Source organism: Lepidochelys kempii, chromosome 16 (assembly GCF_965140285.1).
Source record: "Lepidochelys kempii isolate rLepKem1 chromosome 16, rLepKem1.hap1, whole genome shotgun sequence".
Taxonomy (NCBI): Eukaryota; Metazoa; Chordata; order Testudines; family Cheloniidae; genus Lepidochelys; species Lepidochelys kempii.
This window is the reverse complement of record NC_136395.1, coordinates 15,212,279-15,224,679: the sequence shown is the minus strand read 5'-3', so window position 1 is coordinate 15,224,679 and position 12,401 is coordinate 15,212,279. Positions and strand designations below refer to the sequence as shown.

General features: G+C 43.9%; 1 protein-coding gene across 3 annotated transcripts in view; it reads right to left on the bottom strand.

Moving 5' to 3' along the window:
* The window catches only part of COL27A1 (collagen type XXVII alpha 1 chain), a 240,651-nt gene that overhangs the window by 12,210 nt on the left and 216,040 nt on the right, over positions 1-12,401 (bottom strand). For 2 of the 3 annotated variants that reach the window (XM_073314249.2, XM_073314251.2), the window contains 9 exons: positions 11,357-11,413; positions 11,116-11,169; positions 9,452-9,505; positions 6,691-6,744; positions 5,100-5,153; positions 4,913-5,020; positions 4,368-4,475; positions 3,098-3,205; positions 60-113 (listed from right to left, as the gene is read on the bottom strand). In XM_073314249.2, coding sequence (XP_073170350.2) covers positions 60-113; positions 3,098-3,205; positions 4,368-4,475; positions 4,913-5,020; positions 5,100-5,153; positions 6,691-6,744; positions 9,452-9,505; positions 11,116-11,169; positions 11,357-11,413 — 651 coding nt within the window. The remainder of the gene's footprint in view (positions 1-59; positions 114-3,097; positions 3,206-4,367; positions 4,476-4,912; positions 5,021-5,099; positions 5,154-6,690; positions 6,745-9,451; positions 9,506-11,115; positions 11,170-11,356; positions 11,414-12,401) is intronic. The other variant, XM_073314253.2, reaches the window with a different exon arrangement.

The window sequence follows — 12,401 nt, the reverse complement described above, 5'->3', positions numbered from 1 at the left end:
GAGAATGTCTACCTTATACAGACACTATAGAGCCCATGACATACAAGGAAGTGTCTTACCTTTGGCCCAAACATGCCGGCAATCCCTGGAAATCCTGACTCGCCAAAGTCCCCCTGGAAATAACAGCCAAGCAAAGAAATGCAAGAGCAATACATTTGATCATAAATGGCTTATCACTAAAAGGTTCATGACACTTAGAGAAATAGAAACATCCATAAGTATTTTTCATTCTCTCTAAGCCTGGAATTATGAATGAAGACTTGGAAAGGAAATCAGCTGTTCTGAGAGAGAACTGGAGATCTTCCCATCTGGTTGAATTAAGATATTTGCATAGTCTCTCCTCCCCACTCCCAAGTTGCTAGGAGGTGTAACAGGGCACAGCTTGGGAGTTTGGGCCATGGTCAGGGGAGAGGAGTGTCTGCTCCATGAGCAGTCCTTAAAGGTCTCTACAGCCCCTACCTTTGCACAGCTTCAGACACTGATAACTGTCAAATGAAAACCCTGTTTTGCTTTTTAATACAAACTAAGCCAAGCTGACTCCTCTTGAAGGCCCATTTCAAGCTGCAGGCGTTTTGTCTGTCAAAGTATGTGCTTAGAACTTTAAAAACCATGAAAAATATATTTTTTTCAACTCTTGCCCATTTCAAATATGCCTCCAAGGATTATTGCTCATATTTTCAAGGGAAAAACATCACCTTTTAACAGTTAGGGTGTGTGATCCAAACTTGGATTAACACATAGTGGACACTGTCATAATACATGTAACCACTAATAAAAATGGAACAAACAAATCTGCATGTGAACACCCTCATTTCTATATTTTGAGATACAAGCTTTTTGGTAGCTATAGACTTACTGAATAGCGACATGCCAAGTGACTCAGGATGGTTAGGAAAAGATTAGGACAAAAATATAAGCACAATGACTCTAGAATCCTAGTAATAAAAGAGATGGAAATGTGTCTTGTTCAGCCCAGTTCTAAATGATTTAGGTGATGAGGATTCCACCAGTTCTCTTACAAGGTAATTCCAAAGTCTAATAGACTTGCTGGTAGGAAGCTTTTCCTGCCATCGTAGTGATAAATTGCTTGGCAAGCCAGGACCTATGTGAAATCCGTAGAGTACAAGAAGCTTTCCAAGGATACTAAAAACCTTAACTACCCATTTATGGATCCTGGAAGGGAAACATACTGCTGCTGCTCCCACAGTAGGAGAATCTCTCTCCATGGAGTGGCTGGCAGCACAAATAAATGCAAAGCAAGAAGAGTTCTAGAGGAAAAGGGGACGTGTACTAAGTTACAGGAACATCTTATCCAAGAGGCCTGGATCAATATTTACGTAGCAACCTCCAGAAATGAATATTGGGTACATGAATCTGCCACTCATACACACAAAAAACAACATAATGGGACTCAAATGGACTCTGCTTCTTGAGCCAGGAGCCTATGACCTGCGTGGCCACTTAAACGCTTCTTCTGGATGGTGGCGCATGCAGCATTCTAGTCTCACTCTCTTAAAGAGTGGCACTGCCCTTGGAGTGAAGGAAGAGAACTCACCCATTCCAGAGGAGAATGGGGTCCAACACTGGCATAGACAGCAATAAACCTAATCTTAACACATTGCTAGGTATTTATCCATGGCTTAAATGTACTGATGATCTCATTGTTTGTGATGCTTAGTCTAGGAAGGGGAACGAACCGGCCAGCATGCATACATATTTCAAACAGTTGAAGATCCCACTGGATGCAAAGGCAAACAGATGTTGAGCAGACAGAGTGTACAATAAGAGATTTAGATTGGTTTCTTTTTAGGGGCTCTCTAAATATTAGGGATAGTAAGGGATGCAAAAGTATTTATTAAGTGCTGACAGTTTGCTCTCCACTGTAGAAGGCAGAAAAGGGATATTATTTCTGCCCCAAGTTGTTTACAGTCTAAGCTATTAAAACTCCCAATATGGCATCAGCCTTCTCTCTGATATAGCCAGATACACAGCCCTAGACAAGGCAATCTTACAAGTGCAATATATAAAAACAATAAGCAGCAGCAGCCTGGTTTAGTAATGGGGTGTGTGCACATTTCCTTTCCTTTGCTGAGGCTGATCAGTGGTTGGTGTCCCTGAGAGCCATAAAACTGGATTCCCTTGGGGCGTGTCAGCACAGCAGCTGGGATGCGTAAGTACCAGTGCTATACATGGACTAGCTGTGGTCAAACTAATGCCTTACAAAGCAGTGTAGCTGCAGTGGAATGGGCAGTGGCTTCCGTTGCTCAAGTACAATCCCACTCAGCCCCATAGGTATGTACTTGGGTGGCCAGCCTCAACTGCCACCAGGGGCGATGCGACTTTGAGGTACTAGCTCAAACAGAGCTAGTGCATGTGTGTCTATCTGCACGGGGAATTACACCGCCCAGCTGCTTTGTAGACAATGCTCTTGGCTCTGGACTTACAACTACACTGCCATTGATACCATACCAGGAGATGGCCTTATTGCTAAGTACTGCTCCTAAACCTCTTGCTCTACCAAATGCAGGCTGCAACATTCCTTTCCTATCCTGGGTCAGCTTACTCATCGCTAATTTCTAGAGGTAGGGATGCTGTGTAGTAGGATAGACACCAAGGAGTGTAATATAAAGTAATGGCTGCAGGGTGTGTGTAACATTCAAATTGTGATTGACAAGGATTTATTTGAGTGGGTGCAAATGAAAGTGTGATTGGGTGGAATGAGCTTGGTGGTCTCACCTCAGTGGCCAGTCCAACATTAAAGAGCGCCAATACTGAAGAAGCAGGTCTGTACTGACGTAATTGCACTTGTTCAGTGCAGCTGCTCAGTACATGATGCCATTCCACTGTCTCATGTTTATGAACTCCAAACTCGCACAAACTTCACTATTTAAAAGCGAAACATGAAATGATGTGCACAGAGTTCCACAACCGCCCAGCCTTGGGAAGCGTGTGCTGAGATTGTGTCCGTGTGCTACAAAAATGCATGCAGTAGAGCATCCCAGGACTCTACCCCCTATGCACTGCTGGGACTCTGAGCCACCTCTTGTAGCTAGGAGAACTACAGTGAGACACGATCATTTAAATGAACACAACTAACCGGCTGTCCTTTGGGTCCTGGCTCTCCTGGGCCTCCTGGGAGCCCCATCCCTCCTTGTGTACCCCGTTTCCCTGTTGGGCCAGTCTGCCCAGGCAATCCTCTTTCACCCTACAAAGAACACAGAATTAAAATCATTCCAGGGGATTAAATATAAAAACATGCAACAGAAATGGCCAGTGTTAGGGTATATATGACAAGGTGGAAAAATAATGGCCACTGGGGTAGGAGATGTGACTTCATCTATATGTATCACACAGGGCTGGGTGCAATGATAGATGTTCTTACAGGATGTATAGCATGAAGCCAGTAATGGACACCCGTTTTCCTAGAGGTAGTTCACCAAGACCTGCAGTTACAAGCACAGCTGTACAAGGTGTGTCACAATGTAGCATTTGAAGGGATAAGGTTCATGTTCCCCCTCATTTACACCCTTGCATGCCTACTTGCCCTGCCCCACACAATTTCTCAGTCTCTTCTCTGAACAAGGCTGACAACAGATGATTAATCCACCTGAAATGCTAAAGGAATTCCAAGGTTTCAGTTCAGTAACTTTAATCCAAAAGTTACAAAGCTAACATTTGCCCTGGCACCGACTTCCCAAGTCAAAGACAACAAAGGGGCGTCCAAGACCCAGCATCTCAACTCCTTCCCCCTCCCCCTGTCCTTGCAGTGCTCCAGTGATAAAGGCTCAAGTATCAATCAGTGGCGACAGCCTGTTATTTCTACCCAAGGCAGCTGGGGGGCAGTAAGTGACAACTTAATGGTAATGTGTTAAATGAGTATAATTTGATTCAAATTCTTCTGGCCTCTCCAACCCCAGCTGGAATCTCTCTATTTACAGTCCCTTTTTACAAATGGCTAAATCTTTACTGGGTCTGCTTTGTGTCCTATGATCCACATGGGACAGGGCAAGAACCAGTGAGAAATCCAGGGGTCACTAAACAAGCCTTTCACTGCTTCCTCTGGCTCATAACAGTGCCCCAAACCATACCAGTTCCAGCAGTTCAAGCCCTGTTGGTGCTAGCTGAAAACCTGGCAGTGTGAGCTTCTTTCCAGTAGTGCCTTCTAAGACACTAACAGTACAGACTTCCAAGGATCCAAGACCTTCCAAAGGAGGTGCCTGGTCATGCTTGCTAGGAGTCTAGCAGCCTGAGCTTCCTAAAAGCAGTGTGGGCCAGGACAGGCTGTGTGAGCTTCCTTGCCACCTTCCCAAGTTCACACTTGTTTTAACAAACAAAAAACCCAGTACCACGGCGAGGTGGAAACTGACCTTAAATCCTAGTGGCCCCTGTGCTCCGGGGAGACCAGGTATGCCGGGGTTCCCTCGTTTTCCCAAAATCCCTGTTGTGCCTTCTTCCCCATCATCTCCCTGTTCTCCCTATAAAACAAGTCCAGGAGAGAATACAGAGAAAGTCACCCTATCCTTCTGGGCATGCTCACCCCTTTGAAAAGGCAGCCAGAGCAGCGTGACTACAGCTACACTGGGTGGGCGTGGCTGGCATGGCGTGCATTTATGAATGGCTGTGTGAGCATGCGCATATGCACAAGATTTTACAGCACATGGATCTGCGCATACAAGAGCCTGTTTGTCTGGCTGTGAGAGTCACTTTACTTACACACTTGTCCACATGGAGACATCTGCCTGGGTTTGTATGTGTGAAGTCTGTGCAGTGGTGTACAGGACCCACTCTGTGTATATAAGACAGCATGGCTATAGCAGTGGGTGTGTCAATTTCTACTGCTTTATCCTTTGCCCTTCCCTCCTCTGGGGTAGTGTTTGCTTAAGGTGTCCCAATATAAGTGTTTCAAACTTACCTGCAGCCCAGTTGTGCCATCCTTCCCAGGCACTCCGTCCACTCCAGGAGAACCCTCCTGACCCTGCCTTCCCACTACTCCCCTAGGACCAGGTAACCCAAGAGGACCCTACAAACACAAAAGAATTAGTGACTGAAGTGTTGGGATGCCAGGGACTTGTAAAAGAAAAGGCTGAATTTTCACCTACCGGCGAGCCTCTGCTGCCCCCTTCACCCCGTACTCCTTGCTTTCCTTTTTGACCCTTAAGGCAAAAAAAGAAATAATGGGAAGCCCATTTTGGCCTGTGCAATGGAGAGCAGTTTAATAAGGAGACATATGAGGTCAGTTGCTACAGCCAAAGGAGATGAATTATTATTTGGTTTTATTACAAGTGGTTCTCTAAGAGTTTCTGGGTTATCTTCTTTAGAGGGCAGGAATGAATAGCCAGAAGGAAAGGCCCTGCATTTTCCTAATATAGAACAGATGAGGACAAATAAAGCAGGACGATGAATTTGAGAGAGAACTCCACAGCACTGGCATGCATTACTGCGAGATGCTCAAAAATCATCCCATTCATCATTCCTTGGCGGCATCATGGAAAACCAACAACCAAGCCTTCTTCAGGGGACTCAGATAGGGAAGGTCTTATTCTGGTCTCTGATAGATTAGATAGTTTCCCCCCGTCCTGGAGAGTTGGGGGATAAAAGCTTCTTATGGCTAAAATCTGTAATGCTGATTTGCCGATAAGGGGAGGGGAAGTGTCAAAGCAGCAAGTATGTGGTTCTGATTATTAGCTAGGAACAAGGATTAACTCCTGCAGTATGAACGGAACACTTGGCCTTATCACCTTTGCTAGGATTCAGAAGCTTTGAAGCTCTGTCATCTGCTAACACATTTTTAAAAAATAAACCAAGTGTTTCGTGTATCACTTCTCCATCTGCAGACAAGTCTCTGAAAACTGGCCAACTGTGTGGAACAAGAGCTACTGTTACTCATTAGACCCACGGGCAGTTCCAGATCTACTATGGGTAATAGGGTGTGTCTTTCTTTGAATCCAGTGGCCAGTGAACTCTGTTAAAATCACCTATTGTAGATTAGTCTACTTGGCATTATGCCAGTTCCCATATCTTGCAGGATGGAATGTGAATTAGCCGAGGATTGAGGTCATCCACTTAAATTTAGGCAAAAGAAGTCTCTGGTGGTTAACGGATTGGGAAGCTGTAGAGACAGGGAAGTAGAAGTAGATATTGGTATAAATTCAGTTCAGATAAAACCACATGCGGTGGATTCTCTTCGTTGCGGGGGGAGCAGTTAGAGGGAATGACCCTTCTGAGAAGTAGGAAAAGGAGAATTGTGTGGATAATGGACTCTGGATTTGGAAGGTTTTAAGCCAGAAAAGTTTTATGGTTGAAACCCAGCTACAGAGAGACAATTGCCTGGTTCAGATTTCCCCCAGGGGCAGAGATGCCAATTGTGGTCAAGAGAGGCAGAAACTTGACGAGGTGTGGGCAAGAGGGACCACACCAAGGTCCCAAGGCATGTAACTAAGGACCTGCCGGGGATTCATTCACAGTCCTAGTACTGTAATTCTCTTGATCTTCTCCAGCCCCAGGAAGCCAACAAACTAATGGGTTTGGACACACAAATCAATATTTACAGCCCTCCTACTGGGTTCTCCATGGTCATTTCCAGCCACAGACCAATGAACAAGCCACATACTCTTGGAAAAACCGTGACAGTTCTGATTTCACTTCAGCTTTAAGCTTTGGATGCCATAAATTCACCCCCATGAAGCCTACCTCTTCACCTTTGGATCCCTTTGGCCCTGGCTGGCCTGGTGGGCCAGGATCCCCCTAGAAAAGAGGACAAAGAAAATCTGTTTGAAATACTTTTCTGGCAGCATCTTGCATAAAGTATGAAGAGCAGCATTTGCTGTGTCCCTTACAGCACTGACCATACGGAATCAATTACTGGGAGCAGCCTTTGCTCTCACAGCCCTCCTGGGGAAGGAGGAATAAGAAACGGTCTCCAGAGACTATTTAACAGGGTGTCATTTTGGAGAAGCAGCATAGTCTCTCCCTTGCTTGGTTTGGGACTGTTTGACTTTGAGATCCACAACAAAGAGCAGGTAATAGGATCAGGTAATAGGATCAGGTAATAGAGCAGGTAATAGGATCAGGCTCCTCAATGAAGAGTTACAGCTCTGGTTTTTAAAGCAGATCCAGTAGTTTTTGCAGCAAATACCACGATGATGCTTATGGTATTTGCCTCCTTCTCTCTCCTGAGCCCCAATCCCAATCTTGAATCAAGATTTCAGATGTCTCAAGGCCAGCTACGAAGTGGAGAGGGAGAGAGATAAGGAAACAGATCACCGTTTCAGAAATCTGAAACATTCCCCTCCCCATCACATATATGCGCCCTCCCCTCTTCCTATTCCGCTTTTTTAGTGGATTTTGCTGATAGCAAAGCAGCAGGATGTGTATTCTCTAACCATGAGACACCCTGGACTTATTCCAAAGAAGATGTAGCAGGTTATTGCCTGTCTGCAGATCTCTCTCATTGTAGTTTCTAATCGTCTGCTGTTTCTGAGCCTCCTGTTTCTATACCTTCTTCTCCAGAGCTGCCTGCTTCTGTTGATTATCTTGGGGCAATTCAGAGGCTAGAGTCAAAGAGCTATGAAGGATCACCTAACCCCTTCTAATCATGTCACAGATCACTGAGATTGGGACTTAAGTAATAGAACCTACAACACTCTTTCTATAGCCCCACAAAGAATGAAAGTCATTTCAAATTTAACTGACACTGTCTAATATGTTTTAGTATGTTTTTGCATGCCAGGGTTTACAGCTCTGATTGGAGAGAAACCAGATGATAAGCTGATTTTCAGGAATGGTATTCATTGAAGCTTTGAGCAGATGCAGCTCAGGAACTAGAATAAGCCTAGATAGCACAAACAGTATGAATGTCTTTGGGGATCAGTTACATATGTGTACTTTGAAGGTATGCACAGCATCTCAAATTTCTATTAAACAGTCTTATATTACTATGCTAGACTGTGTAACAATAGGAGCAATATGGAGGGGATATCAAAACAGCACTGACATGAAAGAAACTTGACAATACCCCATCTATGTTCATCCCACTGACATTCTGGCCACTTCTCTCAAGCTGAAAAACTTCTGCATTATTTGTTTACAACTGAGTAACACATTCATGTTTGAAATTGCACTTAGAAATGAGGAAAAATGGGAGCACCAATGCTCTACGCTGCGTAGAATGTGAAGTGATTGTTTTATTTCATAACCCCCTTTTGAAGAACATCCTAATGAATGCATTTTAAGTCACATCTAAGAGCTGTGTAAACATAACAGAGCAGAACCTTGGCAGATGTAAACTGATAAAGCTCCACAGACTTCAGTGAAGTGATGCTGCTTTAAATCAGCTAAGGATCTGGCCAGAGGAATCTGATGCATGGCTTGTTACTACAGTCCCCACTGTTTATGGAATGATTAATGGCGAGACAGCCAAGCCAATGTTTAGGGCTTATTTTTAAAAACTTGAGAACATCAGGGCTGAGTACAAAAACACTTGTGCACTTGCATGTCTAATTTACAGGCCACAATTACCATCACTGTGTGCAAAAAAATCTAGTACTTGAGCATGAAAATACCTGGTCAGTGGTTTGACCGATCATTTGTGTGTGCACACAATCACAGTATTTGCATGTACAAAGTAGATGCATTTACACACAGCCCCCAGAAGTTCAGGTTTTAAAAATCAGGCCTTCATTTTTTAACTGATTTTAGTCTTCATTAAACATGCTGGACTGAGAGAAGGTACAACACGGGCAGCAGCAGAACAAACGTATCTCCCGCTGCCCCTCCAGCGGTCCTCAGCTTACTTGGATGGGCCTCTGTAGGAGTGAGAGGGGACCCAATCAATCTATGGCCTCTGCTGAGACTGCCAATGAGGAGTGGGGGCCTATTGTGATTTATGCAATGTGGACACTCGTCCAGTGGGAACTGGATGAAGATCCAACTCATTCTTATCTAGTCCAGGTATGTGTAAAGCATTTCACACAGGTCACTAAACAGCCGTCCCATCTGAATCACTACTGACAAGTTCTGGATTCAGACCCGTGACTTCCAGGTGAATGCCCCCATATTGATATAATCATTACGTTATGAATCTCCCAAGCTTTCCCGTCCTCTTTTAATCATTAAAAATGTCTGGTAAGACAGGTCTAGGGACACAATATTAGAACATGGGAAGCTGCTCCTGTCTCTTTCCCTACTTGTTTTATAGGAAAAACAAAATATATCATGTGACATACTTTGATTACACCTTCAGGAAGCATAAAGTTTATGGATATAGATATTCTTAAAAACCCCACTGAGCCCTGGCATATGGAAATGCACGTATTGTAGTTTGTAGCTCACCATGCCTTTCCTCTAACCCCCTTTCCCATGCTGCTCACCCATTCTATCTCCATTTGTCACATACACAGTAGAGTAAGATCAGATTAAAATCAATCAATTATAAAATAAAATAGCGTCTTACAGGTAGACCTTGCTGTCCAGCTTTTCCTCTGTCCCCATCAAGTCCTTCTTGACCCTTAAATAAATGAGAGTGCGCATGTTAGTTTATTCTCTGGATTCTCTTTCTATAGGTAAGCAGCAGTGGATGCTGCAGTCACAGCATACAGTGTGGTACTGGGGGATAATGGGTGGTGGGAGAGGTGCAATGCACGCAGCTGTATTCTGCCAATGCCGGGAAGGCAAAGTATGTGGGTGGTGCTATTCAGATGAATACATCACAGGGAAGCAAATGTTTTTCTTGGGCAAGAGGACCTTCCCCCAGCTGAACTCCTAACTCCTCCAATTCCTTCCCAACTCAGATTTCCCCTCTCTATAACTGTGGGCTCATTTCTGACTCTGAACACTCCCTCTCCTCTCTCTTTCCTCTGATCTGGAACAGCCTCCCTGTATCTCTCTGCCTCAATGAGTTTCTCATCTGAAAACATCTCCTCTCCCTTGTCTAGATCACTTTCTCTCAGTATTATTATATAGCTCTGCTATTCTGTATTTAGTTTTATGTAGTATTATATAGCACTGTAACTCTGCATGCATACATAGATACTGTACAAACAAAGGTCTGAACCCTTTAGGGCTAGTTGATACCCTGGTATTTACAGTAAGTATAGAATATAAGTGGCAAGTAGACATGGCCTCTTGAACATTCTTAGGGAAACAGACATCTTGGATTAACTGAGCTAGTTAACTTTTCCAAGAATAATGTACACTCTTTCATGGATATTCATAGGCATCAGGCAGCTAAGAGTTACAACTAGCTACTATGTCACAATTTAAGCAGGAAACAGAGCGTACCTAATGCATCAATAAATACACAATGCATTAGTTTAACTAAACACTTGATTACTGATGCCCCATAGAAAGACTACAGTGAGTAGCATTTCTCTGGCAACTTGTGGACAGTCATTTGGAGATGACAAATAAGAGAGTTTGGTACATTTTTGTAATTAATCACTCTCACTGACTGCTTTGTAGTGAGGCAAAACCTAATCCTAAGAGATTCTTTTCAGACCAGCTCCAAGCAATCATGTTGAGAAGCTACTGACACAGGGACTGGAGGACTATACAAAAACAACACAGGAGTAAGGGGGACTCGTTCATAAATCTGGTCTTGGCTAAGAGAGCCCACAGCTAACTGAAAAGATTTTGGAAACTCAATCCAGCAAGTTAATAGGGATCCCCTTGAAAGCATCTAGTCTTGTGCCGGCAACTACAACCCAACTGTCTCAACTCTCACCCAACATCATCATGACCTAGCTGTCTTGTGAGCTATTTCATCAAAGCCTTCTGAGCATGTTCCCCAGACCCCATGATATTTCCTCTGGATTTAAGTCACTGATAAAAAGGTCCTGCTCATTTTCTCAGCCTTGCAAGCTCAGCTCAGATGTGTGATATTGTGGGATGCTGGACCTGATGCTATCTGGTCTTTTCTTTGCCTTCAGCAACTGCTCTTTCACTTTAAAGGAAAGAGATCTGAATCATTCCTCTGGGTCCTGAGTAAAGCTCAAAGAGCAACCATGGTGAGATGTCACATAATAAACAGGGCCAAGGATGTAAGCTTTGTGGGCTGTTATACAGGTGAAAAACTTCTCCAAAGTTAGTTCCTAGGCAAATATTCAGAATAGGACTTACAGGGTAGCCAGGGTCTCCAGGCTCCCCTCGATCTCCTCTGTTGCCAACTGGACCCTACAACAACACAATAAAGGTTCAAGGTAGATGTGAAATGCCAGTGGTCCACTCCATGTGTCATGATCTCTAAATACAGCATCTTCAGTGATCAGGGAAAAAATCCAGGCAGTTGGCTTGTCTGCATGTGCATCACACGCAAAAATCAGGCCACAGGATTAGAGAAGGGACATGAATAATATCTTACTCTGTCACCAGGTGGTCCTGGGGGGCCTTCTATTTTCCCATCATCACCTTGTTCTCCCTGTAGACATAAATATTAATGTTAAAACAGCCAGATCCAAAGCCCTTTAAAGTCAGTGGGAACCTTCCCAATGATTTCAGTGGGGTCTGAATGAGGCTTTAGAGACTGGATAAAAAGATGGCTTTAAAAGGGCACCAACTACTTAAAATTAAAATAATCATCACATTTCTGTTCAAAAGTTTTTTTGTTTTTACCTGTTTTTCTTACAGATAGCATCTGTGATTCCCAAAGGTGAATGACAAAAGAAAAATATAAAGACATTCCTCTGGATTCTTTTCAGCTGGTTAACTTTGTGCTGAGTCAGTTTCACATCATTTCCCCCATTTGTGTGCGCATCTCTTTTGCACAGCAACACAGGAGAGAAAAAACATTCTTTAACAATAGTCAAATGTGACGGCAAACCCACCAGATCTGAATAAGAGGCCTCAGGCAGGACTAGCTCCCGAAATTACTGAACTCTCTTTAAAAATCAATTGACAACATTTCAAATTGAGAGGAGGCCCCTTTAAGTCTAAGGATAACATTTACAGAAGTGCCTAAGTGACTTCAGAGATCAAGTCCCATTTCCAAAACGACTTAGAGCAAGACTGACAAAGGCATTTAGGTGCCTACTGATGCAGCTAAGCCACGAGTGGGATTTGCAAAAGCACTAAGTAGCCTAGATGCCCAACACCCATCAACTTTCAATAGAAATTAGGCACCTAACTTGTTCAGGTACTTTTGAAAATATCACTAGGTATCTGGGTAAATTCTTAGCTGTTCACAGTCTGGCTTGTAGGAGCCTAAGGCTAGGTCTATGCTGCAAGAAAAGACCCACAACAGTCTCAGAGCCCAGGTCAACTGACTCAGGCTCATGGGGCTAAAAATAGCAGTGCAGATGTTCAGGCTCAGGCGGGAGCCTGGGCTCTGAAACCTGGTGAAGGCAGGGGTCTCGAAGCCCAGGCTGCAGTCCAAGCCCGAATATCTACACTGCTATTTTTAGCCCTGC